General features: G+C 36.5%; 2 protein-coding genes across 4 annotated transcripts in view; one reads left to right on the forward strand and one right to left on the reverse strand.

Moving 5' to 3' along the window:
* LOC114203611 (acyl-CoA-binding domain-containing protein 5-like) overlaps positions 1–26,920 on the forward strand; it is a 294,339-nt gene that overhangs the window by 143,226 nt on the left and 124,193 nt on the right. The gene's annotated exons all lie outside the window — the stretch shown is intronic.
* Positions 1–26,920, reverse strand: part of LOC148163641 (ankyrin repeat domain-containing protein 26-like) — an 87,327-nt gene that overhangs the window by 27,169 nt on the left and 33,238 nt on the right. For 2 of the 3 annotated variants that reach the window (XR_015768748.1, XM_088025467.1), the window contains exons 10-19: positions 25,959–26,041; positions 23,762–24,832; positions 20,622–20,776; positions 13,121–13,291; positions 10,792–10,825; positions 10,301–10,439; positions 5,543–5,735; positions 3,721–3,904; positions 2,840–2,977; positions 453–1,388 (exon numbers count right to left, since the gene is read on the reverse strand). Coding sequence is in view for 2 of the 3 variants with exons in the window: in XM_088025467.1 (XP_087881593.1) it covers positions 453–1,388; positions 2,840–2,977; positions 3,721–3,904; positions 5,543–5,735; positions 10,301–10,439; positions 10,792–10,825; positions 13,121–13,291; positions 20,622–20,776; positions 23,762–24,832; positions 25,959–26,041 (3,104 nt within the window). In the remaining variant the exon portion in view is untranslated. The remainder of the gene's footprint in view (positions 1–452; positions 1,389–2,839; positions 2,978–3,720; positions 3,905–5,542; positions 5,736–10,300; positions 10,440–10,791; positions 10,826–13,120; positions 13,292–20,621; positions 20,777–23,761; positions 24,833–25,958; positions 26,042–26,920) is intronic. The other variant, XM_088025466.1, reaches the window with a different exon arrangement.

Here is a 26,920-nt window from a genome sequence, read left to right on the forward strand (position 1 = left end):
CATCATGGTATTAAAATGTGGTGACAAAGATTAAAGTTATTATTTTAGCAGTATAAGACTAAATTATTAATATTAGCCTACTATCTATTAACAATTGATAACTTAACCTCTTAAACTTTCATAGACGACACAACAATTTTATTCAAATTAAAGCACCTCTCAAATCTTAATTTTTATTTACTGGATACAAGTTATGCTGAATTAGAGTCTCTATATTTTTTATATTCAACTAGATTCAAAATTCAGCCATAATCATTCAGGTCATGATCTCGGGGTCATGAGGTGGAGTTCTCTGATGTGGAGCCCTCTTGGGATTCTCTCTCCCTCTCCCTCTGCCCCACTCCCTTTCATGTGCAGGTGCACTCTTTCTCTCTAAAAATAATAATAATCAAATATTACTTGGAATTTTCTCTTAGAAAGCTTGAAAAATATTTATCTTTCTGGATACTTACTTCTCTTTCTGCTTTCTCCTTTTCATACTGATACATTCTTTCTTTTAAAAGATTACATTCATTGATTAACTCTTTATTTCTTTCTTCCAGCCAAAGACCTTGTTTTTCACTTTCAGCTTGAAGTTTTTTTATGATATCCTGAAACTGGTCTTGGATATTAATTACGACATTTTCTTTACTGGCAGCTTTGTTGTGAGCATCGTCTAGTTGCTGTTGAAGCAACATATTTTCACTTTGTAGTTGAGATAATCTCTCCTCTAAGGATTCCTGCTTTCCGTGTTCATTTTGATACATGTGTTTCATTTCCTTTTTCTGACACTGTGTTTGACTTAGGTCTCTTTGTACACATTCTAAAGCCAAAGTCTTTTCCCTGAGAGCATCTCTTGTGTGATGGAGCTCAATTTCTAGAGTATTGAATTTACTTTCAGCTTTAGAAAGGTTTTGAGAAAGAAGCTCATTGTTTTCTTTTAGGTTAGACACATCAAACTTCAGTTTGTCCTGCAGACGAAACCATTCATCTTCTGCTCTCTGGAAAGCAAGTTCTAGGTCTCTTTTTGATGCCTGACTTTGATCATAATCCTCTATAGCAGTAGCTAGTCTAGCTCGGTAAGATTCAACTTTTCTGTCCAGTCTGTCTTTGTTTTGCTTTTCATTCTCCAGTTTAGACTTTAGCATTGTATTCTCAGTGGTCAGAGCATTAATCTGTCCACTATATTCTAATATTGTTTTTGTTAATGTTTCCACCTTCAGTTTTATGATCTCTTGAAGACTGACATTCTTTTCTTTTATAATTTCAATGCCTTCACAATATTTCTTTTCCATGTCCTGGTTCTTATTGTTTATTGTGTCTCGATCCAGTCTTAGCATGGCAATTTCATCCTGCCACATGTGGGTTTTAGGCAACAGATCTTCTTCTTTTTCATGACTATTAGAAATCTAAGTAAAACAAAAGAGACTTTTAGCTGGAATTCAATAAAATGACATTATCATGATTTTCTCTGAAATTAAAGAATAACCTATGTTTATACAATGAATAGGTTGCAGTTGGTGGATATCCCAACTGGAAAAAAATAAAGTTGGGTCCAAACCTCAAACTTTAGACCAGCATAAATTCCCACAGGTTCAAAAATTTAATTGAAGACAGTGAATGCATGAAAGGAAAAAAGAAACCAAGACAAAATTTTTAAGAATCTCAGAACTGGAAAGGTCTTTCTCTGATTTACAACAAACCCAGAAAGCCTGAAATAAAAGATTAATAAATCTGATTACACTAAAAACTGAATTTACAGTCTGATATCTAACACAGCTCCCCCACAATAAAATCCCTAGCTCTGCATTTATTTTGACAGATTAAATTTCCTAAAATTCTTTTTTCCTGACAATATTCCATAGAAATTCTACTTTTCTAACGTTTCTATAGTCAGTTATAAGAATTACACCTACTGATAACTGAAAAATCTAAGCACTATACTATAAACACTTCTACATACATCAGTGAACTTTTTGGTGATGACAATTCTAGAATGGAGAGCTTAAAAACATTAAGTGAGCTGCAGGACTTTCCCCGGGTCTTCTTACTTCACTACTAGTGCTCTTACACCAAACCGCAGCTCTTCTCTAGTGTAAATCATAAATACAAAAGAAGCCTTATGTTTCAAAATACTGATGGTAAATAAGGTAAAATTTATACAGCTCTTAGAAAAATCATGAGATTATTTGCTGCTGCAATAAATTTTATTTCCTCTTCATGATGTTTAAAATGTTTAAAATAGGGGAAAATACACTGAGCTATTTTAGGAGGAATACAACCCTCATCAATATGTTATCATTAGCATAGGATTGTTTAAAAAGCGCTTTGGATACTACTTGGAGCAAATGGCTACTTTTCTCAAAAGTAGAGACTAAATCCAAAATAAAGTCTCTGAACAGGCTACACTCTTCCTCCTGTTCATCACTGGCAGTGTTAAGCTAACTTCTCTTTCAATACAGAGGTGATGAAGTAACTGCCAAAAATTGAAACATATGTTGTTAGTAGCAATAGTTTTGAGCATATGGAAAGCTCATCAATTCTTATGGAAAATAATAAAAGCCTCTCCTTTGGATGAGGACATTATGAACGTCACTATTTGACTCTTGCAGACAAACGCATTTAAATTAAGGATATTACTTTATCCACTGGACCAAAAATGTCACCACCCCCTTGGCCCCCCCAAATACATACACACACACACATATGCTTTAAAAATCCTCTATGCTTTCCATGATCTACGGTGTTGGTTTTTAAAATATATATATGCATACATGGAGAAAAAATAATTTTAGAAAATAAAATGTATATATATACAAATACATACACATATGTACTTAAAAATAACTAAAGAAAATACCCCAGAATTCATTCTGTTATTAGCCACTTCCATCTCTGTTTGTTTGCAAAGGTGATTCTTTAGGATTCCATCTTGTAATACTCTGGCATTCTGTTCTTGAGAAAGTTGTAACTTAGCATCATTTCGCTCTTCTACAACCTAGAGACATGTTTTCATTAGGATTTTGGATCACACCATTAAAAAAAAGTCAAAAGCTTAAGAGAACTTAAAAAAAATGTTCAAAAGTAGTAGCCTTTTTAAATACAAGGATTTTTATCCTGCCTGAATAACTCAAATTTTAATTTGAATGACAGCTAAATTTGTCATAAAGTAAAAGTACAAGAAGATATAGAATGTGAAATAAAATTTCTTTACAAAACATTGAACTAGTTCCATCATAGTCTCAAGGCGATTTAGCCTGTATTTTAACATTAAAAATCCAAAACTGGGGTGCCTGGGTGGCTCAGTTGGTTAAGTGTCCTACCTTTGCTTTTGGCTCAGGTCATGGTCTCAGGGTTGTAAGATCCAACCCCGAGTCGGGCTCTTCATTCAGCGCACAGTCTGCTTGAGCTTCTTATTCTTTTCCCTCCCTCTCCCTCCCCCTTTACTCCTTCCCTTGCTCATGCTCTCTCTCTAAAAATAAATAAAATCTTAAAAAAGAAAAGCCAACATTCACATTTATCTCAATTTACCTTCTATCCCTTCATTCAGGAAATATATAGAGAGCATATAGGAGAAGCCAAGAATCCCAATAAGTTAATAATTTTAGCTAAAAATATTATAGTTCCTATTAGGATAAAATTAAAGTTTTTATCTATTTTATACCTAAATAATATACATTAAATCAAGGGGATATTATAAATAATATTGATCGAAATAGGCAATGTTTATCAAAGATTTACCTGATCCAAATTATTTCTTACAGTCCTCAATTCCACATCTAGTGTTCCAAGAGAAAGTTCAAGTTGTTGTTTCATTTCGATTTCTTTATTATACTGCTCTTCTTTTTCTCTGAATTGCTCCCTCATTTTTTCATATAATATATCAGCATTTCTTCTTTTTTCTTTTTCACGTTTTAAGGTAAATCTGCAAATAAATGTGCTTATTTTAAAATGTTTTGTAAGCGATAAAAAGTTCATTTTATGATCTGGTTCCACATACCTTGGTTTATTAGCCAAATGAAATTTCTATGTTCTCAATTTTTTTCCTTTCTCGGGCTCATGTTTAATTTCTCACTTCAATCTCTTCCAAAAGATATATACAGTTGAAAAGAAGCAATGAGAAAGCATTACGCAGCTTAGTAATAAGTTTTAGTACTAACTCTGGTAGATATTGTAGAGAAAGGAATTTTGAAATTATTCAAGAAAGTGAGAATTAAAAATTATCATTTTTCCCATATAGTCATAATCACTCCTCCTCCATTAGAACAGATAATTGAGTTACTAATTAAAAAGAGAAGTTGTTCTTTATAAAAAAGTTTATAAATTCACTAGAAGTACATTTCTATTTCCCAAAACATCACAGGTACCTCCAAAAATAATTTGCAGTATAAGACAGCATCTGCAGATGTCATTTACACAACATACACCTGCAGATTACTGTGATCCAGGACTAGGCTGGGGAGTCGAATATCTGTTGCCCTATACATTTTATGTTTCTTTTGCAATACTCTCAATTTACCTTGTTGATTATTATTCATTTTTTTTAAGATTTTATTTATTTATTTGACAGAGAGAGAGAGCACAAGCAGAGGGAGCAGCAGGCAGAGGGAGAAGTAGGCTCCCTGCCGAGCAGAGATCTGGAGATGGGGCTCGATCCCAGGACCCTGGGATCATGACCTGAGCCAAAGGCAGACCCTTAACCAACAGAGCCACCCAGGCGCCCCTATTATCCATTTTATAAATCATTTGAAAACCCCTTTTAGAACAACACAGGATCCACATTAAGTAAACAATAAAGAGTCGTACGTGCTTACAGCATAGACTTTTGGATTAATTTTATGAGAGAGATTGAAAAAACTGAGCAGTAATCATTTTCCATCTTACTTTTTAATCGCTGTGTATGTTTAAAACTGAATAAATTTTAAAAAGTTTTCCTGTCTTGAGAAAAATGGCCATTTCATACTCTGTTGATGGGCATAGAAATTAATATAAACTTCCCTGAGAACAGTTTAAAAATAGGATCAAAGACCTTCTTTAAAAATTTTTATACTTTAAGCAAACAATACTATATTGAAGAATTTATTCCAAGTAACCAGAATTGTAGAAACAGATTTATATAAAGGATATTCCTTACAGCATTAATTAAAGTATAGAAAAATGGAAAATAACCAAAATTCAATTTGTTAAACAAGGAGGATTCCATATGGTGGACTTCTATATGGTCATTAAAATTATGATATGGAATATACATTAAATTATCAGTAGAAGTATTCACTGTCAAGAACTTGCTGAATTATTTTGAAGAATCTCATACTTCACACTACTAAAGAAGTTGTCTTCCCTAGAAAAATTCCATAGGGTAAGGTAGCAATTATAACACTTCTCCTACACATCTGTATTACAAAAGTAAGTAGTTCAAGGGGCACCTGGCTGGCTCACTTGGTAGAGCATGCAACTCTTGACCTCGTAGCTGTGAGTTCAAGCCCCACACTGGGTGTGGAGCCTATTAAAAAAAAAAAAAGGTAAATAGTTCAAATATTTCCTTAAAACCAAGATGTCATACCTCAAACGGCCAAGTTCTTGTTCCCACTTCACTTTTTGATGCTCCAACTGCGATTTCAATTCTTTTGTTTCTGATAGCTCCTTTTGTAGTCCATTAACCTTATTTTCCATTTTTTTATTTTTTCTTTTAAGTTGTTTTACTAATCTTTTATACGAAAGAATCACATCCTGGATTTTTAGTAAAGTAGCAGAATCTACATCAGAGAAAAAAACAAGAACAAATAAAACATATAGGGCGCCTAGGTGGCTCAGTTGGTTAAGCATCCAACTCTTGGTTTCGGCACCGGTCGTAATCTCAGAATCCTGGGATCGAGCCCCGCATCGGGCTCCACACTCAGCATGGGGTCTGCTTGAGATTCTTTCCCCCCTTCCCCTCTGTTCTTCTCTCCCACCCCCCCGCTCATACTCTCTCTCTCTCTCTCTCTCTCAAATAAATTAAATCTTTAAAAAAAAGAAATAAAATATATGAGTATTTTTTGCATATGACGGACTATGTGTTTTCCCATTCACTCACTCACGCATTAAACAAATATATATTGAATGACTTCAATATAAAAGATATTTTAGAGGTGCCTGGGTGGCTCAGTCAGTTAAGTGTCTGCCTTCAGCTCAAGTCATGATCTCAGGGTCCTGGGATCAAGCCCCGTGTCAGACTCCCTGCTTACTGGGGAGTCTGCTTCTCCCTCTGCCCTGCCCCTTCCCCCGCTCGTGCCCTCTCACTCTCCTTCTCTCAAATAAATGAATACAATCTTTAAAAAAGGAAAGAAAAAATGACCAAAACCTTTCTAAATAATGAAAACTATCATCCCACAGATCCAGAACGATCTGGCTAGGAGAGAAGAAATGGAAGTAAGCTATCATACTTTTCTTAAACTACTATGATGTGGTATAACATTACTCAAAGGTGGACTGTGATGCTTAAGTCATATACTTTAAACCCTAATCACTAAAATAGCACAACTAAAGAGTTATAGCTAGAGTAAGCAAAATACACACATACGCATACTCACATAAATAAAACTAAATCATAAAAATTACTTGATTAATCTAAAAGAAAGCAGAAAAAGGAGAGAATAGGAGCAAAAAGCAGAAAGGACAGATGGAAGTCAAACGATATGATGACAGATTCAAATCCACCACATCAATAATCACATTAAATGAAAATGGTCCAAAAGCCTCAAGGAAAAGGCAGACTGTCAAAATGGATGAAAAAGGAAGACCCAACTATATGCCACCCATTAAAAAAATACACCTTAAGTGTAAAGACACAAATTTTTTAAAAGGCCAGAAATATGACAGACCACACTAACAACTTGACAAAAGAAGGCTGAGCCTGAGTGGCTATACTAATACCAGACAAAATAGATTTCATGGCAAAACACATTAGCAGCAATAAATAAGGTCATTTTATAATGATAGAAGGGTCAATTAAAAGAAGCATAACAAACCTAAATGTTTATGCATCTATTAATAGGTTCAAAATACATAAAGCAAAAATCGATAGCATTACAGAGAAACAGGCAAATTCACAATTATAGTCTGAGATTTCAATAGGCAGAAAATCAGCAAGGATATAGTAGACTGGAACACCACCATGCTTCTCAGCTATCCATGGAACACTTACCAAAGGAGACTATATTTTGGGTCATAAAATAAATTGTAATAAAAGGAGCAAGTCAAAAGGACTGAAGTCATGAAAGTGTGCTCTGTGACCACAAACTAATTAACACACATCTAAATAACCCCTAGGTCAGGGCACCTGGGTGGCTCAATTGATTAAGCATCTGCCTTCAGCTCAGGTCATGATCTCAGGGTCCTGGGATCAAGCCCTACATTTGGCTCCCTGCTCAGAGGGGAGGCTGCTTCCCCTCCAGCTCATGCTCTCTCTCTCTCTTTCTCTCTCTCTCTCACACACACACATAAATAAAATCTTTAAATAACCCCGGGTCAAAGAAGTAATGACAAAAGAAATTAGAAAGTATTCTGAATTGAATACACATATTAGAATTTCTGAAATCCTGCTATAGTAGCACTCATATGAACATTTACAGCACTGAATGTATATATTAAAAAAGAAGAAAAGTCTCAAATTGATGACCTTTGCCTCCACCTTAAGAAATCAGTAAATTAGTAGTTAAAGTTTGATAACCTTTGGTTATGTAGAAAATCTGACAGAATTTTTTAAAAAGCTACTAGAACTAATAAATGAACTCATCAAGTTTGGAGGATACAGAATCATTATACAAAAATCAACTGTATTTCTACATATTAGCAATAGACAAAAATTAAAATTTAAGAATTAAAAATTAATTTTAATTATTAATTAAAAAATTGAAACTGTATTGAAAAATAAAAAATAACCACAGGTAATAACATAAAAGATAGAAAGACTTATACACTAAAAACTACAAAAGATTACGAGTCGTTTTTTTTTTGAGAAAATGACAAACTGATTCTAAAATTCATGTGGAAAAAATAAATAAATAAATACAATTCATGTTCTGGAAACACAAAGGATCTAGAATAGAATACCAAAGAACCCTGAAAAAGAACAAAACTGGAGGACTAACACTAACCACCTGAATTCAAAAATCATCATACACTGGTAGTAATTAAAACAGCATGATATTGACATAAAGAAGGCCCAAGAGATCAATGGGACAGTCCATAAATAAGCCCACACACATATGGTCAAGTGGTCCTGACAAAGACACAATGGCAGGAAGTGGAGAAAACATAGCCTTTTCAACAAATGGTGCTGGAAAAACTGGATATTCATATGCAAAAAGAATGAACCTGGATCCATACTATGCATCATAAATAAAAAAAAGAATAGAGAATGGGGGCGCCTGGGTGTCTCAGTTGGCTGAGTGTCTGCCTTGGCTCAGGTCATGCTCCCAGGGTCCTGGGATCGAGCCCCATGTCCAGCTCTCTGCTCAGCGGGGACCCTGCTTTTCTTTCTCCCTCAGGCTGCCATTCCCCCTGCTCATGTTCTCTGTCAAATAAATAAATAAAATATTAAAAAAGAATACAAAATGATGACACGGATCACATGGATCACAGATCTACATGTAAGACCTAAAACTATAAAACTTTGTTTTTAAACTACGAAACTTCTAAAAGAAAGCATGAGAGAAAACCTCTGACTTTGTGCTAGGCAAAGATTTCTTAGATAGGAACACCGAAAGCAAAAATCCATAGAACAAATGGATAAACCGGATTTCATCAAAAAGAAAAACTGCTCTTCAAAAGACACTGTGGAAAGAATGAAAAGTCACAGATTGGGAGAAAATAGAGGTGAGGGGCGCCTGGGTGGCTCGGTCATTAAATGTCTGCATTCAGCTCAGGTCATTATCCCGGGGTCCTGGGATCGAGCCCCGCATCGGGCTTCCTGCTCAGTGGAGAGTCTGCTTCTCCCTCTCCCACTCCCCCTGCCTGTGTTCCCTCTCTAGCTGTCTCTCTGTCAAATTAATAAATAAAATCTTTAAAAAATATATAGGTGATAAAGGAACTATATCTAGAATATACAAAGAATTCTCAAAACTCAACAAATAAGAAAACAACCTAATTTTTAAAATGACAAAGGATTTGGATAGTTCAAAGCAGATATACAGATGGCAAATAAGCACATGAAAATATGCTCAACATTACCAGTTATTAGGGAAATGTATATTAAAACCATAATGATATATATATTACATACCCATCAGAATGGCTGAGATTTAAAAAACTGACAATACTAAGTGTTCATGAATATACAGGGAGAAATTAGAACTCTCATACACTGCTGGTGGGAATGGAAAATGGTACAACTACTTTAGAAAACAATTTGGCAGTTTCATGATAAGGGAATATAAAGAGACATGAGACTTACGGGTGATAGATATGTCAACTGCCTGAATTACGGTTATGTTTTCATAGGCATATACATATGTCAAAACTATCAAACTATACACTTCCTATATGTGCAGTTTACCTAACTAAAGCTGTTGGGGGAAAAAAAAGCTCTATTATAGGAAAAAACATCGAAAACAGTGGCTGAGACACAGATGGAAAGAAGGATCTGAAACAGGGGTGCCTGGGTGGCTCAGTTGTTAAGCGTCTGCCTTCGGCTCAGGTCATGATCCCAGAGTCCTGGGATCGAGGCCCGCATCCGGCTCCCTGCTCCGCGGGGAGCCTGCTTCTCCCTCTCCCACTCCCCCTGCTTGTGTTTCCTCTCTCGCTGTGTCTCTCTCTGTCAAATAAATAAAATCTTTAAAAAAAAATTAAAAAAAAAAAAGAAGGATATGAAACAATACAAGATGAAGCTAGAGTACTGCGGTCTTTCACCTTAGAGCAATGAGAAGTAATAGCTAAGCTTTAAGCAAGGGGGTAATGTGATGAAACATGAATTTTTAAAAATTATGATAACTACGGTTGCAGTGGAGACCAAGATTCTGGGAGGTGGAATGACAGGGAAAACAGTCCTGAGGTTATTTCAGTATTCTAGGAGAAAAATAATGGTAACCCGACCTTGGGTGAAGGCACAGAAGAGAAGCGGAGTTAACAACACATCAGGTGTGCCATTCCCATGACAAAACATAGAGTGGAAATTATAGCCCTTTGGCTGAGAGTATTCAACAATTCTCTGTTTTCATATAAAACGTATTTCTGAGATGAGTACCGCATGAGTGTTGTGTGGTACAGCACTATACAAGATGTGCACGTATTACTACGGTGATATACGTACAAAGGCTTTATATTGATACAATGGTCCTACCTTTACAATCCTTGCCAACTTGTGCAGGTAGCGACACGCAACTCATATAATTAGAGCAAGGCAACTTGGAACCCTCTGAAGCTGTTCCAGATGACTCAGTTAAGTCAAGGTCATCCATAAAATTCATTTGCTTTTTGACCTACAAATAAAAAATACTATTTCAAAATGTCCCCCAAATATTCATAAAATATACCAAGTGTAGAGAGATGATCAATACCCATCTTTTTATAAGAGCAAAAACATAGGTACTTTTTAAAAGAACTGATTTTTATCAAAACGACCTTTATCAATAATTAGTACTTCTGAATAACTTTTTCACAATAAATGTCTATACAACAAAGGAAGATTTTCTATTTTTTCACTATACCTTTCCTAAAGTAATTTCTTACCATGGAATAACATTTCTAATAAGTATTATTTATCAAAGTAATATAAGAAAGTGAAAATTAAAAAATTCATAAATGAAATAAAATTATATATATATTTTTTACCTCTTTCTTTTCACGAGATGTTTTCTTTGCAGGTCTAAGAAAAAAAAAACAATTCACATCAGGCAAGTATTAAATACTTAAAATACAAAGAATATCTAAATCATAGCTAAACAATATTATTAATAATATTAACAAAGCATTAAATTTAGATAAAATGGACAAAAAGCAAAGGAAAATCATAATGTTACTTGCATTATTTGATACGAAGAAATACACCACATTTTTTGTTGTCATTTTCAATAAAAACAAGCTTTTATTGGCTCTAAAAACTATTTGGAAAGTGCAAGTTGAGTTCTTATATGAAAGAAACCCTTTTTTAATAATCATGATACTAGTGTTTTGAGGATTTACTGTGCAACTACTATGCCTCATTATGAACGCTGTACACATCTTAAAAGTATTTTAAGCCTCACAACAATCTTATAAACATAGGTACTCATATTAGGTATTTTACACAGGAAGAAAATGAGGCACAGAAATAAGTAACTTCCCCAAGCCCATACAGCTGGTCAGGAGTAGACCCAGAATTCAAATCCAGGATATGTGCCTTCAAAAACATGTGTTTTACAATATGTGGTGAAAGTAATATTTAAGTCTTTCTAACTAATATGATAGGAAATGAATCTACTATTATTCCATTTCTAGCTATAATTATACTCTATGAATCTTACACATATTTTTTAAAATAAAAAGACTTCATACCTAGGCAATATTGAAAATCCACTCTCAATAAACTAAAGATCTGCTTCTTCTAAAGAAGTTCATCAATGGCATTCATTTATTCATTCAACTGTTTATTCACAACTACATACTTATGGAGCACACAGTATGTGTCAATGACACTGTTGGTACAGGAACCATGGCTTTTATAATTTAGAACTTTTATACTCTAAAAGTAATAATCTATGATAGATTAATAGTTTATTTTTCAACTATAAATAAAGTCTTTCCCCCTTCCCCAGAATCTAAACAAATATTAACTTAATGCAACCAGATACTTCAAAGTCCCTAACAAAACCATAGCTATTCACGATACTGTCAAAGGCACTGAATATCTAAAATCATCAAGGAATGATCAGTACCACTCAGAATGGCCCAAGAGTTTGTATATTTACTATTATCTATATATTTTTAAGTCTATGAATGATAGTATCTGCACATTCAATTATATGAGAATACTCCACTGTGGAACCCATTCTGAATAAACAACTTCTTGCCACGGGCACCTGGGTGGCTCAGTCGTTAAGCATCTGCCTTCGGCTCAGGTCATGGTCCCAGGGTCCTGGGACCAAGCCCCACATCGGGCTCCCTGTTCAGCGGGAGTGTGCTTTTCCCTCTCCCACTCTCCCTGCTTGTGTTTCCTCTCTCGCTATGTCTCTGTCCAAAAAATAAAATCTTAAAACAAACAAACAAACAAAAAAAAACACCTCTTGCCACAAAACTACATGAATAGGAGTACTAAGGACAATTACTGTAATCTTTAAAAGATAATGTAATACAGGGGCGCCTGGGTGGCTCAGTCATTAAGTGTCTGCCTTCGGCTCAGGTCATGGTCCCGGGGTCCTGGGATCGAGTCCCACATCAGGCTCCCTGCTTGACGGGGAGCCTGCTTCTCCCTCTCCCTCTGCCTGCCGCTCCCCCTGCTTGTGCATTCTCTCTCTCTCTGTCAAGCAAATACAAAAATCTTAAAATAGGGGCGCCTGGGTGGCTCAGTCGTTAGGCGTCTGCCTTCGGCTCAGGTCATGATCCCGGGATCCTGGGATCCAGTCCCACAACGGGCTCCCTGCTGGGCAGGGAGCCTGCTTCTCCCTCTGCCTCTGCCTGCCGCTCCCCCGGCTTGTACTCTCTCTCTCTGTCAAATAAAAAATAAAAACTCTTAAAAAAAAAAAAAAGATAATGTAATACAATCAATAAGCTTTCTAATATTTGGAAATGCAAACAAAATTAAATAACCATGTCTATCTCTATTGGATCATCTCCAGCAGCATACAAATGTACTCTAAAAGCTCCCATCTTAAAAAAAGAAAGACAATTCCCTTGAATTCCACATTCTTTTTCAGTTATCATCCATTTCTCTATTACCTTTCCCCATAAAAATTCTCTAAGGAGTTGTTTCGACTTATCCATCACAGTCCAGCTTCCATGGTGACTACTGAAACTGCTCCTTGTCAGAGTCCCTTGTCCTCATCTTAACCTTTCAAGCCGTGTGTCTGATATACTTGACTATTTCCTGCCTGAGCCTGTACCTACACTACAGCGTTTTATTTCCAGAAAAAGTAATCACTGCTAAACTTCCTTCAGAGGGAAATGAAGAATTTATAGCTTTTACCTTCCTTCATCCTGATCCATTTCACCTGAAGTGCTCTCATCATTCACTTGTAGTGGACACGAAGTTAGGGAATCGGCCTTCTCAAGCCCTGGCGTAATCACAGATACTTTTGATGTCCATTTTTCATTTTCATCTTTCCTTACTTCCTTCATATGCAAACCAGGATCACTACTTTTAAAAATCCAGTTAAAATATCCATTAAAAAACCAATGTTTTCTAATAATTTTACGGGTAAAGAATAAAAACAATTTTTTTGTAAAATTCTGTTAGCCAGCTCAATTGGCATTTATTAATTCACAGAACAGTTATGAAATCCAACCATATACAAGGAAATACACATCCCTTGCTTCAAAGACAGATACATATACAACTACAATACAGTGTCATTTGTGGGGACAAAACTGCTATGGATCTCTTTGTAGGAGCTGTGGAATCAAGGACCATACAGCAAGGGACCTCGGAAAAGTCGTGCCTACCCATGCATCAGGTGACGGGCACACTCACTACATTCCCAGCTGTGGACCCAGCAACAGCCCATAAACCGGTTCCAGCCCCTTCCTCTCAGCCACATCTGGGAGCCCCTGGAAAACACGGTCTTAGATAATCACCCATGGATGAGAGAGACTTTTTGGAACACCAGATTTCCTGCAGAAAAGTTCCAGCACACCACCAGAGCAAAAAAAATATCAGGTTTGGACACACTGGAAAGGTAGTCATCAAAGGCTACTTCAAATGCAAAGACAGCAATGCAAAACTTCAAAGAATATAAAAAGTCAAGGATATAGGACACCAAATCTTCCAGTAATTGATCTCAAACACATGGAGATCTGTAATTTATCCAAAAAAGAATTCAAAATAGCAGTTTTAAGGAAACTTAATGACCTACAAGAAAACACAAAAAGCCAATTCAGGGCTGCCTGGGTGGCTCAGTCAGGTGAGCGTCTGACTCTTGGTTTTGTCTCAGGTCATGATCTCAGGGTCATGAGATCCAGCTGTGCATCCTGCTTCCACGCAGTGCAGAGTCTTCTTGTCCCTCTCCCTCTGCTATTCCCCCCACTCACACACACGCTCTCTCTAAAATAAATAAAATCTTTACCAAAAAAAAAAAAAGCCAATTCAATAAAATGAGAAAAACACTGTATGAATAAAATGAGAAGTTTAATAAAGCGTTGGAAGGGAACCTGGGTGGCTCAGTCAGTTAAGTGTCTGACTCTTGATTTCAGCTCAGGTCATGATCTCAGGGTCGTGGGATCGAGCCCCGGGTCGGCTTGAGAATCTCTCACCCTCTCTCTGTCCCTCCCCCGACCTGCTCTTTTCTCTCTCTCCCTCAAATAAATATGTAAAATCTTTTCTTTAGAAAAGAGCTGGAAATAGTAAAAAAGAATTAAACAAAAATTCTGGAGCTGAATAATATAGTGAATGAAATGCAAAAAAGCAATAGAAATCACTGACAGGAAAATGGATCAAAAAAATCTGTGAATTTAAAATTTTCAAATTTTAAAACTTTCAAAAGAGAGAGCAGAGACACAAATAGGAAGATACCTCGTTGTTTATGGTTTGGAAAAATTAATATTGAACATCCACATTATTCAAAGCCATCTACAGATTCAATGCAATCTCTGTCAAAATTCCAGTGACATTTTGCACAGAAATAGGAAAAACAATCCTTAAATTTGTATGGAACAAAAAGGACCCCAAACAGCCAAAGCAGCCGTGAGAGAGAACAACAAAGGTGGAAGCATCACACTTCCTGTTTTCAAACTGTTACAAAGCTGTAGTCACCAAAACAGTATATGGAACCTGCATAAAAACAAACACAAAGACCAATGAAACAGAATCAAGAACCCAAAAATAAACCCATGCATATAGTGAAGAGAAGAAAAGATAATCTCTTCAATAAATGATGCTGAGAAAACTGCATATTCACATACAAAAGAATGAAACTGGACCCCTAACTTACATCACTCACAAAAATTAACCCAAACTGGATCAAAGACTCAAATGTACAACCTTGAGCCATAAAACTCCTACAAGAAAACAGGGAAAACACTCCCTGACATTGATCTTGGCAATGATTTTGGATATGACATCCAAAGTACAAGCAACCAAAGCAAAAACAATGGAACAATGTTTCTCCACAGCAAAAGAAACAAGCAACACTCTAGTTCCATTTACGTCAAGTATAGGGGAAGGAAGGGAAAAATAAGATAAAAACAGAGAGGGTGGCAAACCATAAGAGACTCTTAACTATAGGAAACAAACTGAGGGCTGCTGGAGGGGAGGTGCGTGGGAAGACGGTGTAACTGGGTGATGGGCATTAGGGAGGGCACTTGTGATGAGCATTGGGTATTACATGCGAGGGATGAGTCACTAAAGTCCAGCCCTGAAACTAATAATACAATATATGTTAACTAACTTGAACTTAAGTAAAATCTAAAGAAACAAGTAACATAATGAAAAGGCAACCTACAGAATGGAAGAAAATATCTGCAAACCACATATCTGAAAAAAGGCTAATATCTAAAATATATGAGGAATTCATACAATTCAACAGCAAAAAACAAATCCTTCAAATAAAAACTCAGCAAAGCACCTTTACAGACAACTTTCCTCAGAAGATATGCAAATGGCCAACGGTACCGAAAAAGGGGCTCAACATCACTATTCATCAGGGAAACGCAAATCAAAACCACAATCATATATCTATCACCTCACACCTGTTAAAGGGCTTTCATCAAAAAGACAAGAGATACCACTGGCAAAGATGTACAGAAAAGGGAATCCTTGTACACCATTACGGGACTGTAAATTGGTACAGCCGCTATACAAAACACTGCGGAGGTTCCTCAAAAAACTAAAAATAGAACTATCATATGCTGCAGTAATCCCATTTCTGGGAACATATCTGATGGAAACGAAATCATCATCTCGAAGTGGTATCTGCACCCCTGTTTGCTGCAGCATTATTTACAATAGCCAAGACAGGGAAGCAACCTAAGTGTCCATCAGTGGATCCATGGGTTTAAAAAATGTGGTATATATTTACAATGGAATATTTTAGCCACAAAAAAGAGGGAAACCTGCCATTTGCGACAACAGAAATGAACCTTGAGGGAATTATGCTAAATGAAATAAGTCACACAAAAAGACAAATACTGTATGATCTGACTTACATGTAGAATCTTAAAAAAACAACAACAAATTTACACCCTGCTGCTTGCCAGGGGTAGGAGGCTGTGGGAAATGCGTAGATACTGGCCAAAGGATACAAACTTCCTGTTACAAGATTAGTAAGTTCTGAGGGTCTAATGTACGGAATGGTGATTACAGTTAACAATACTGTATTATATATTTGAAAGTTGCTAAGAGGGTTGCTAAAAGAGAAATGATAATTATGTGAGATGATGGAGTTATTAACACTCTTACCATTTTACAATATAAAAGTGTATTAAATTAATATACGTATACCTTAGACTTACACAGTTATCTGTCAATTATACCTCAATAAATCTGGAGAAAATTCAAAAATACTCATCTGTCATTATATATATCACTCAAAAATAGCAATAACCTGGTTAATTTTGTTTGAAAATAAAAGGATTTGGGGGTGCCTGGGTGGCTCAGTCGGTTAAGTGTCTGCCTTGGCTCAGGTCATAATCTCCAGGTCCTGGGATCTAGCCCTGCATGAGGCTCCCCACTGAGCTTCTACCTCTCCCTCTGCCCCTCCCTCCTGCTTGTGTGCTCACTCTCGCTCTCTTTCTCTCTCTCTTACAAATACATTAAAAAAATTTTAATTTTTTTAAAGAAAATGATTTGGTGACTTTTGTATACTTTTAGCCAAGTATTTAATCCTAATATAAAAAGCTAGATTTACCAACAGAAAATTATAATTACTTTTTCATGGACTAAATGTATGCAAGAGAATATTAGCAGCATATAGCTACCTAAATTTACAAAAAGAATGAAAGTTCCCACAGGAGATTATTAATTTAGGAATTGAACATGAGCCCCTAAGAGCACTGGAAACAAAAACAGAGCTAGCAATTATTGTTTTAAAACTGTTACACAGATAACTCTTCTAGTTAAAATTTAACATCCAAAAAAGAAGGATCTTCCTGAAGGCAATTATTAAACAATTCTTTTTAACCCAAATCTCAAAAATAAACCTATAATTACAGAATATGAAATAGCTTTCATTTTGAACACAGTTGATAGAAGCAACTTTTAAATAGAAAACATCTAGTTAAAGTCACCTCAAACCTGGGGGGGGGACCCAAATATGAAGCCATGGGAAAAGAAGCCAGCACAACCAGTTTTAAATGTGTGTGACTGATCAACGCCCACTGGCCTCACTCACCAACCAACCAGTGTCAGCTCCTCCCTTCTCAAAGAAAGCCAGTAGGAGACAAAACCATTCCATACACATGCCTCACGTGCCAACCAATCAACAACAGTCTCATCCAAATTACCATGGTGTTTCACATGATGACAAACCACTTAATTCTCTGAAAGTCCCCCAAACCTTAAACTCTACTCTTCCCAAAACCCTATATAAGAATAGCAGACTGCTCTGTCAGAAAAGACTCTAAGTGACCAGCATAGGTCTATCTTACTAGTAGCCAATAAATTCCAACTTCATCTTTTTATTTCAGATATTGAGGGCTCATAATCTTTTGGCAAGAATTTTTAAAGTCCTATAATTTGCCACCATATTTCGTTTTCCTTAATAAAATATAAATGAAGTTTGCTATTCCTCTGATCCACTTTACCATAATTAAAACTAGCATAAATACCAGTAAAAGAATAAATAGCAAGTAACCACAACATTGGGCCCCCCAAAAATAAAAAAAAATGCATACAACTGACAGATTAAATTGTCAGAATGGACCCATATCAAACTTTCTTTTTGTTTAAGTGAGAGTATTATGTTAAAAAACAATACATGCAGGTGAAACTCCATGCACTCAATAAACATTTGCTGAACAGAACTGTATACGCTAGGACGTTTTCTAGGCCCTGAGGATGTGGCGATGAACAGATAAAAATCCTACTCATGAGTGAAGTAAACACAATACAATAAACTACACAGGCAAGATAGTACTAGAGGAGGAAAACTAAAGCAGAGAAATCAAATTTTGATGTGCCATAGGGAAAGAGGTAATCAGGATAACCAAGAAAGGCCTTGCTAAGAAAGTAACTTTTAAGCACAAAATTGAAGGGGAGGGGGGAAAGGAAGGAGCAAGGAGCAAGGAAGCCATGAGGGTATTGGAGGGAAAAGCACTCCAGAGTCAACAGCAAGGACAGAGGGATGCTCGAAGTGTTTGTAGTGAGGGGAAAAAAGTGAGAAATTCAGTGTGGCTGGACAGCGTGAAAGGGACAGAAAATAGGAGTGAGGCAGTAAGGGATAGGGAGAGACCAAGATGAACAGATCATACAAGGCCTTGTAGGTGTTACAAAGAACTCTGGCATGTACTCTGAGTGAAATAGGAGGCAATTGGGTTTTGAGCAGAGGAAGACATAATCTGACTTACATTTTAATAGATCCACTGTGTTCAGAATTAATGGAAACAGAGAAAAGACAAAAGAACAAACAAGAAGACCAATTAGTTAATTATTACACTTATACACACAACAGATGATAGTGGCTTGGTCATGGAAGATGTGTTTGGCTTCTGGATATATGTTGAAGGAAGACCTGACAAGATCTGCTGACAGATTAGATGTGACATGTATGAAAAAGAAAAAGACATGAGTCAAAGATGATACCAAGTTTTCTGGCAGAGCAACTGGAAGAATTGTCATTAACTCAATTAGGACAGACAAGAAGGGCCGGTATAAGAAAGAATATCAGTAGTTCGATTTTGGACATGTTAAGTTCGTAAGACCCAAGAGCTATCCCAAAGAGACATCAAATAGGCAGTTTAATATGTAGGTCCGGAATTACACAGAGAGATTTGGGCTGGAGATAGAAACTTGAAGATCATTAGAATACACAAGATAGTAAAAGTCAAGAGAAGGAAAATCAAGGACTGATTCCTGGAAGATGTCAATGTGTAAGTAAGAGGTGGGGGATGAGGAGAAAGCAGCAAATCAGGCTGAGATGTACAGACTAGGAAGGCAGGGGGAAAACCAGGGGAGTGAGTGAGATCCTGGAAGCTCAGTGAAGACAGAATTTTGGAGGAGAGAGTTCTCCGTTGGGTCAAATATTGTTGATAGGTTAAATAAAATGAGATCTAAGAAATTATGTCTAGATTTATTAAAATGAAAATCAGTGGAAACCTTTGTAAAATCAATTCTGGAGTAGTGGGAGTGAAAATTACTAGACAGAATTCAAGAGTGAATGGGAGGTAAATCTGGATCAGTGAGTGTACATGGTTCTTTTAAGGATTTCATAGCTAAGAGGAAAGATCATAGATGATTTAATTTTCTTGTTTGGTTCAATCCTTACACAATGATGACGTAGTATTTTTGTAATATATTTTGTAATATAGTTTTTTAAATTACATACATGTAGCATTAAATGTTTTTTAAAACAATGCCAGACCAAGGGGGAACCTGGGTGGCTCAGTCGGTTAAACCTCTTGATTTTGGCTCAGGTCATGATCTCTCGGTTGTGCGATCGAGCCCCGCCTGGGGCTCTGCTCTCAGTGCCAAGTCCGCTTGTCCCTCTCCCTCACCACGCACTCTCTCTCTCTAATATAAATAAAATCTTTAAAAAAAAAAAGGCAGACCAAGGCATTAAATAATTCACAAAATTATACAACCAAAAGACTCCTTAAAAATTTTCTAGATGTAGTGTATATATATATATATAACACTATATAACCTGATAATCATTTTTTCTCATGCTTAGAAAGACCACAGAAACACTATTAAGTTTGAAGAGCAATATTTCATGCTTGATAAAAATCATCTAACTCTAGGATATACCCAAAATAATTAGTCATATTAAAATTCTATAAGAGGGGCGCCTGGGTGGCTCAGTTGTTAAGCGTCTCCCTTCAGCTCAGGTCATGATCCCAGGGTGCTGGGATCGAGCCCCACATCGGGCTCCCTGCTCCGCGGGAAGCCTGCTTCTCCCTCTCCCACTCCCCCTGCTTGTGTTCCCTCTCTCGCTGTGTCTCTCTCTGTCTGTCAAATAAAGAAATAAAATCTTAAAAAAAAATAAATTTAAAAAAAGGACACCATATTTAAAATTTTTGAAACACACTGCTAAAATCACCCTTCAGAAAGGATTTACCAATTTCATCTAACAACAGTGTATAGGAATGCCTTTTTCCTCACATTTGCTAACTTTGGGTATTATTTTTTTAATAAAATATTTATCACAATGACCGCAAAAAATGATATCTCGTTATTTGCATTTTTCTGATTAGCACCCAGGACGGAATAGCCCTACTAAAAATATAAAATTTGTTAATCATGAATGTTAGCTCCAACTAGAATTTGTTTTATAGGAAAATAATAATTACCTACTATTTAAATATTGCTATAGGCTTACCCATCAGAATCTTCCTTTTTCCCAAAAGGAAAGAGGTGGTTTTCAGTTTTTCCACTCTCTCTTTGTGGAATTAGTCCAGCAGCAGCAGCAGCGACAACACACACGTTTTCGAATACTGCCATCCCATTACTTTGCTGTCTCTTCTTTTCATTAATCTTTAATGGAAATTTGATACTAAGGATAATTGTTACTACTTTATTCATTAAAAAGAACTTTTTGCATTAATTATACATTTTTTCAAGATTTTATATATTTATCAGAGAGAGAGCACAAGCAGGAGGAGGGAGGTGCAGACAGAGAGAGAAGCAGGCTCCCCACTGAGCAGGGAGCCCGATGCGGGACACGATCCCAGGACCCTGGGATCACGACCTGAGCCGAAGGCAGACGCTTAACGACTGAGCCACCCAGGCATCCCAGAACTTTTTTTCATTAATTATAACATTTGACTCTTAGTTTGTCATAATTTTAATCGATAAAAATATTTTGTGTTTAACTTTATCATTATAAATAATTGCAATTTTTATAAATTCTGCTTCATTTCTGTTTGAATAAAAACAGCAGAATTGGGACGCGTGGGTGACTCAGCTGGGTAAGCGTCTGCCTTCGGCTCGGGTCTGATCCAGGGTCCTGGGATCGAGGCCCGCATCAGGCTCCTTGCTCAGTGGGAAGCCTGCTTCTCCCTCTGCCTGCCGCTCCTCCTGCTTGTGCTCTCTCTCTCTCTCTCTCTCTCTGACAAATAAAATCTTAAAAAATAATTAATTAATTAAAACAGAATTTTCCCAAATTTGAAAAAGGGCTTTCTTAATTTTGTATTCATATCCACGGTTTGCTCCCTACCATTCCCCACCCCACCCCATCTGACCAGCAGATACAAAGAAATAAAAAGACAAAGACACAAAATGTGTCATCTTCTGTCCTTACCACCTGGATTTTGCAAAAACAGCCAGATTTAAAGGATGTGACATTGTGGTGCTCCAGGAACAAACAGAAGTTTTCCTCTTTCTACACTGAGCTATTTTTTCCCCAACTACCTTTTACAATTCTTTTTTTCATTTGGATCCTAGGGCTATCAAAAAAGTGACAGTGTTCATTAAAATATATGAACCAAAGTTCACCACAACACAAAAAGAACAGAGTGAAACTGTTAGTGTAGAATTTTGGGAAATGAGTAATGCTCCCCAAATTCCACATTCAAAAACCATAAAATTTTATAGCTAGAGGATATAAAAGTAATTATCAACTTTAATCCTGTTTTCCACTGATAAATGGGAGTAAAACCAAAAAAAGGTTAATTTGGTCCAAAGTTCCTAAAGTGGCATTACCTAGCATCTTATGGCACCGAAAGAGATGATACAATTCTTTGATGCTGAATCAGGTAAGTTATCAAACACATTCATTAAATTAATCAGATACATTAAAAGTATGACACTGGCACAGTAATTTCATATCTTAATTGGGGACACGGTGCTTAGCTACTTCTTCTTTTAAAGGAGGATATCTCTAGATTTTTGTCTATTTTTAAAACTCAATTCACCTCAAAAGTCCATTTTCTCCCTTCGAGTTAAATACTGAAGGTTTCTGAAGGTTTCTGCTACCTACATTATAAAAATCATACATGTCAAAATGTACCATACTTTATTAAACATAATATGAAGGTCTGACTCAACAGAAACATGTGAGAATGGTGACCAAAAAAAGTGGAGGGGGGCGCCTGGGTGGCTCAGTCAGTTGGGCCTCTGACTCTTGATTTTGGCTCAGCTCATGATCTCGAGGTTGTGGGATTGAGCCCCGCATCAGGCTCCATGCTCAGTGGGGAGTCTACCTACCTCTCTCTGTCTCTCCCTCTCTCCCTTTAGCCCTCCCCTTGGCTTATGCTCTCTCAATAAATAAATAAATCTTAAAAAAAGAGTCTGTTTTTAAAAAATGTGGAGGAAGAAAGTGATAATCCAAATATTTGTTATTAAAAATATCTCAACGTGGTCCTGTTGGAATTCTAAGTTCCAAGAGTACAAAGCAGAAAAGATTGCACATACTGAAACAATAAATAGGTTTAGCTGAAATATTTGTTTATATCTTTTCTCTTAGTCATTGCTTCTTTCCCATTTTATTGTTTATGGAAACGCAGTTTATATTTAAGCCAATAGATAAAAATAAAAACCCTAGAGATGGGGCACCTGGATGGCTCAGCGGTTAAGCGTCTGCCTTCAGCTCAGGTCATGATCCCAGGGGCCTGGGATGGAGCCCCATGTCAGGCTCCCTGCTCAGCAGAGTCTGCTTCTCCCTCTCTCTCTCCCTCTGCCTCTCCCCCGGCTCATGCTCGTGCACACACGTGCGCGCTCTCTCAAATAAATAAAGAAAGAAAACTTAAAAAAAAAAACAAAACACTAGAGATTATTATATATTTTTTAAAGATTTATTTATTTGAGAGACAGAGAGCGAGAGCATGAGCAGGAAGGGCAGAGGGAGAAGGAGAGAGAAACTAAAGCACACTCCACACTGAGCACAGAGCCAAACGTGGGGCTCAATCTCACGAACCTGAGATCAAAACCCAAGCCAAAACCAAGAGTCGGATGCTCGACTGTGCCACCCAGACGTGCCAAGATAACTGCATTTTTTTTAAGTTTTTTTTTTTTTAAAGATTTTATTTATTTATTTGACAGAGAGAGACACAGAGAGAGATGGAACACAAGCAGGGGGAGTGGGAGAGGGAGAAGCAGGCTTCCCAATGAGCAGGGAGCCCGATGCGGGGCTCCGTCCCAGGACCCCGGGATCATGACCTGAGCCGAAGGCAGATGCTTAACGACTGAGTCACCCAGGCTCCCCGATAATTGCATTTTTTAAGGAATTTTCTTTACGGTTACTCGGGTTCATGAGGTCACATGGTGCATAGCTAAATTCGTTCCCAAGTTCACATGCCACTTGGGAGACTGACGGAGAAACCTAAGGAAAACAAATCATAAGAATGCTTTCCTGCACTCCTATCATTTAGATAGCAGAAATAAGCTATTTCCGAACACAATCACGTATTTAGACAACCCCATTTTATACACGATCTCTTCTCCTAAGTGGAAAATCAAAATGACTCAGATAACTGATAAAGAGAAAAAAACAAAAGAGCAGCAGCAAAGTGAACCTCTTACCTCTTTTTGAAGTTGAACTTTCTCTTTTTCCAAATCCAGGAAGTCTATCTGTAACATGCCTATCTCGTTCTTAACCTTTTGAACATCTTGCTGTATTTCTTCTTTTAGATATACTTCTGATGTTCCGTAACTACATGGTGGAGAAGAACTCTCATTTTCTACTTCGGGTTCCATACTTCTATAGTTATTAGTACTGTCATTATCTGCACAGAATGGCTTCCGGAACAAGTCTTTTGTCTTCTTGTAAGTGTCTGTAACAGCAGAACTATTGTGCCTTTTTATTTGAGCCATCTGTCTCACCTCATTGGAGCTGGAAAACCTTTTGTCACAAAGGCTTTCCGAATGACTAGACTGAGGTATATGTCCCATCTCTAATTTAGAATTAGTGCTACTTTGGTTCATACTTTTTGCCATTGGCATGTCAAGCTCTTGGTCTTCTTTCACTTCAAACATAGCGAGTGGGTTCCTTACTTTTTTATTTTCTGTATCACTTTTAAAACTCTTATTTTTGTTAAAAACATGCTCAGTGTCTGGTTTGTGACCATTTTCACAGTCCGATTTATTTTCACTTAAAGTAAAATCAGAAGATGACTGCCAAGCATATTTGAGACTAGACGTTTTTTGTTCAGCAAATGCCTGAAATACTAGAGGGACAGGCACTGCAAATGTATCCCTTTTCTCACAATCGAGTCTGTCATTTGTCAAGTTAGAAGGTATTTCCATTACGTTTGCTCCTTCTTTAAAGTTACCATGTAGTGACTCTTCCTTAGGATAAGGAGGAATTTTGTGTCTTTGACAAGTTTTACCAAACTTCCGCTTTAACTCACTGGTGATGAGTTTTAAATTGTTTTTCCACTCTAATTTGCCTTGTTTGATCCAGAGTTCCTCATGCTTTTGCACAGGAGGATGTTCTGAATATACAGCTACACGAGCCTCTCTATCTGTACAGTTCTTATTCATCTCTGGTTCTCGAGACTTTTTTTGCAGATGCAAAAGTGGAACATTAATTTGCTTGGTTTGATTTTCAGATGTCTTTTCTGCCAGGATACATGTTTGTAAAATAACTTTATCCTTAAGTAATCAAGTATGGACAAAGAAAAATTAGAAAATAATTAAAATTTAACTGTTAGATTTCTTAATCTATGTTAAGCTGCTCCCAAGTCACTGGATTGTAACAAAGAAGCGAAAAATAACTCGCCCTAGCTTAAGACAGAAGAAAAACATAAATCCATCAACTTAACTTTGTCAGTTTTTTGGAAATAAACAATTCATTCCATGTTCCATCTACCAAAAAATGAATTACATTATTTTTAATGTGACAAACTTAAAAACATTTTACCTCACCATACCTTACATAGCCCCTACCGTGCATTTGAGGATTTTCTTTAAAGACTAATAACTAGAGAATAGGCAAATTTTAAGTTATTAGGAGCCAAAATCAATTAACATCAATCAGAAAGAAAATTCCTAAATCTTAATTCAAATTATATACTATGATAGTGTTATACATCACTATAATTATCTGCTTCTATCCAGCTCTAATATAATGTCCACTGAGAGTGGATAAGAAAAATGTTAATAATACTGATTTCCTACGCTGAAATGAAATAACTGAAAGAGTTATGGTTTATTACCCAACTACAAAGGTCCCATCCTGGAAGGTGGGATTCTAGGCAATTGGCAATTGTGCTGACTTTATGACCCCACTCTCTGAAGTCAACTACACAGAGATCACAAGGCAAAATAAATCTTTAATCTTGGCATTAGTGATGGGCAATACAGAACTGCACATTTGGAACCACTGAGGATAATTACTCCTTCTACGTGGATCTAAGTCAGTAGTCATCATTATTACGCTGCTCATAATTTCAACTGTTTAAACATATGATTCAATATTTGGTGTTACCTTCTTTATCACATAAAAAGTGACAAAAATGGAAGAAGCAAACACTGTTCAGGAATTTTTTTTTCCTCTCAATTCCAAGGATGAAGTTTAGCTATAAGTTACTATAAATTCTAACAATAGTTTAAGGTTTGTAACTTGTAAAATTTTATAAAAACTAAATATTAAATTATAATCTATTGACTTCAATATGTCCATTCAAAAGATAATTTCATTTGAACTATGTTACGTTATTAAAGCAGGAAAAACAATATAAAAGCGGAAATTTACATTTAAATTTAACTTTTTACATACCTGTAAGTGCTTATTGTCCCTTTCATCAAGTCTTTTTTGCTCTTCCTCTGATGTCCTTTCTAAGTCTCGTTCTCCTGGCAAATCTATATATTTAGTTAAAATGGACTACTGAGAATGGTTAGATAAAAGCTATATCCTTCTTAAAAACAGAAAATAACATTTCATCTATTGATAGTTCAAATTAAACTTAATCTTTAGCTGAATATTTACTTTAAGAAACACTTTTAATTACCGGAAACTTCAACAAACCATTTGGGAAATACTAAATGTCACCAGGTTAAAGACATACAAACATCTCAACGATTCATTCACAAGTTCATCCACCTCACATCAATGAACAAAACACTCAGAAACAAAATTTTAAAATGCAGCAGAAACATGTAAAATCACAACAGACTATTCTTTACCTTGTAACAGCACCTCTTAACACCCAAAGCCTCAGCTACAACATTATTCATGGTTTCCAAAATTATTAGGATTTTTTATGCCTTTATTAGTGTACAAGCTTCCTATGGGTGTATGTCGCTGCTGAGTGTAAACATTCCTGAAATGTTTTCCTCTCCTACTTGATAAATTTCTTCACATCTTTTAGGACACAGACTGCTATGTAAAGTCATCCTTGATTATGGCTAGTCTTCCCCAGATTAATAGGTGTCTCTTTCTTCAGGGGTACCTTAGTACTTTACAGATTTTTCTAGTGTATCTTCACCACCTGAACTGTAAATTACTTCTTTCTATATCTATTTCTTTGGCTCCTGGACTATATGGGACAATCTCTCTCTCTCTCTCTCTCTTTTTTTTAGAGAGGGGGAGGAGCAGAGAGAGAGAGAGAGAGAGAGAGAGAATCTTGACCGGGCTCCAAGCCCAGCACTGAGCCACACAGGGGCTCGATCTCACAACTCTGAGCTCATGACCTGAGCCGAAATCAAGAGTTGGACGCGCAACCGACTGAGCCACACAGG

The sequence above is a fragment of the Eumetopias jubatus genome, unplaced genomic scaffold (assembly GCF_037043125.1).
Source record: "Eumetopias jubatus isolate StellerSeaLion01/CBP00866 unplaced genomic scaffold, mEumJub1_p1.0 scaffold_8, whole genome shotgun sequence".
NCBI classification, from domain to species: Eukaryota; Metazoa; Chordata; class Mammalia; order Carnivora; family Otariidae; genus Eumetopias; species Eumetopias jubatus.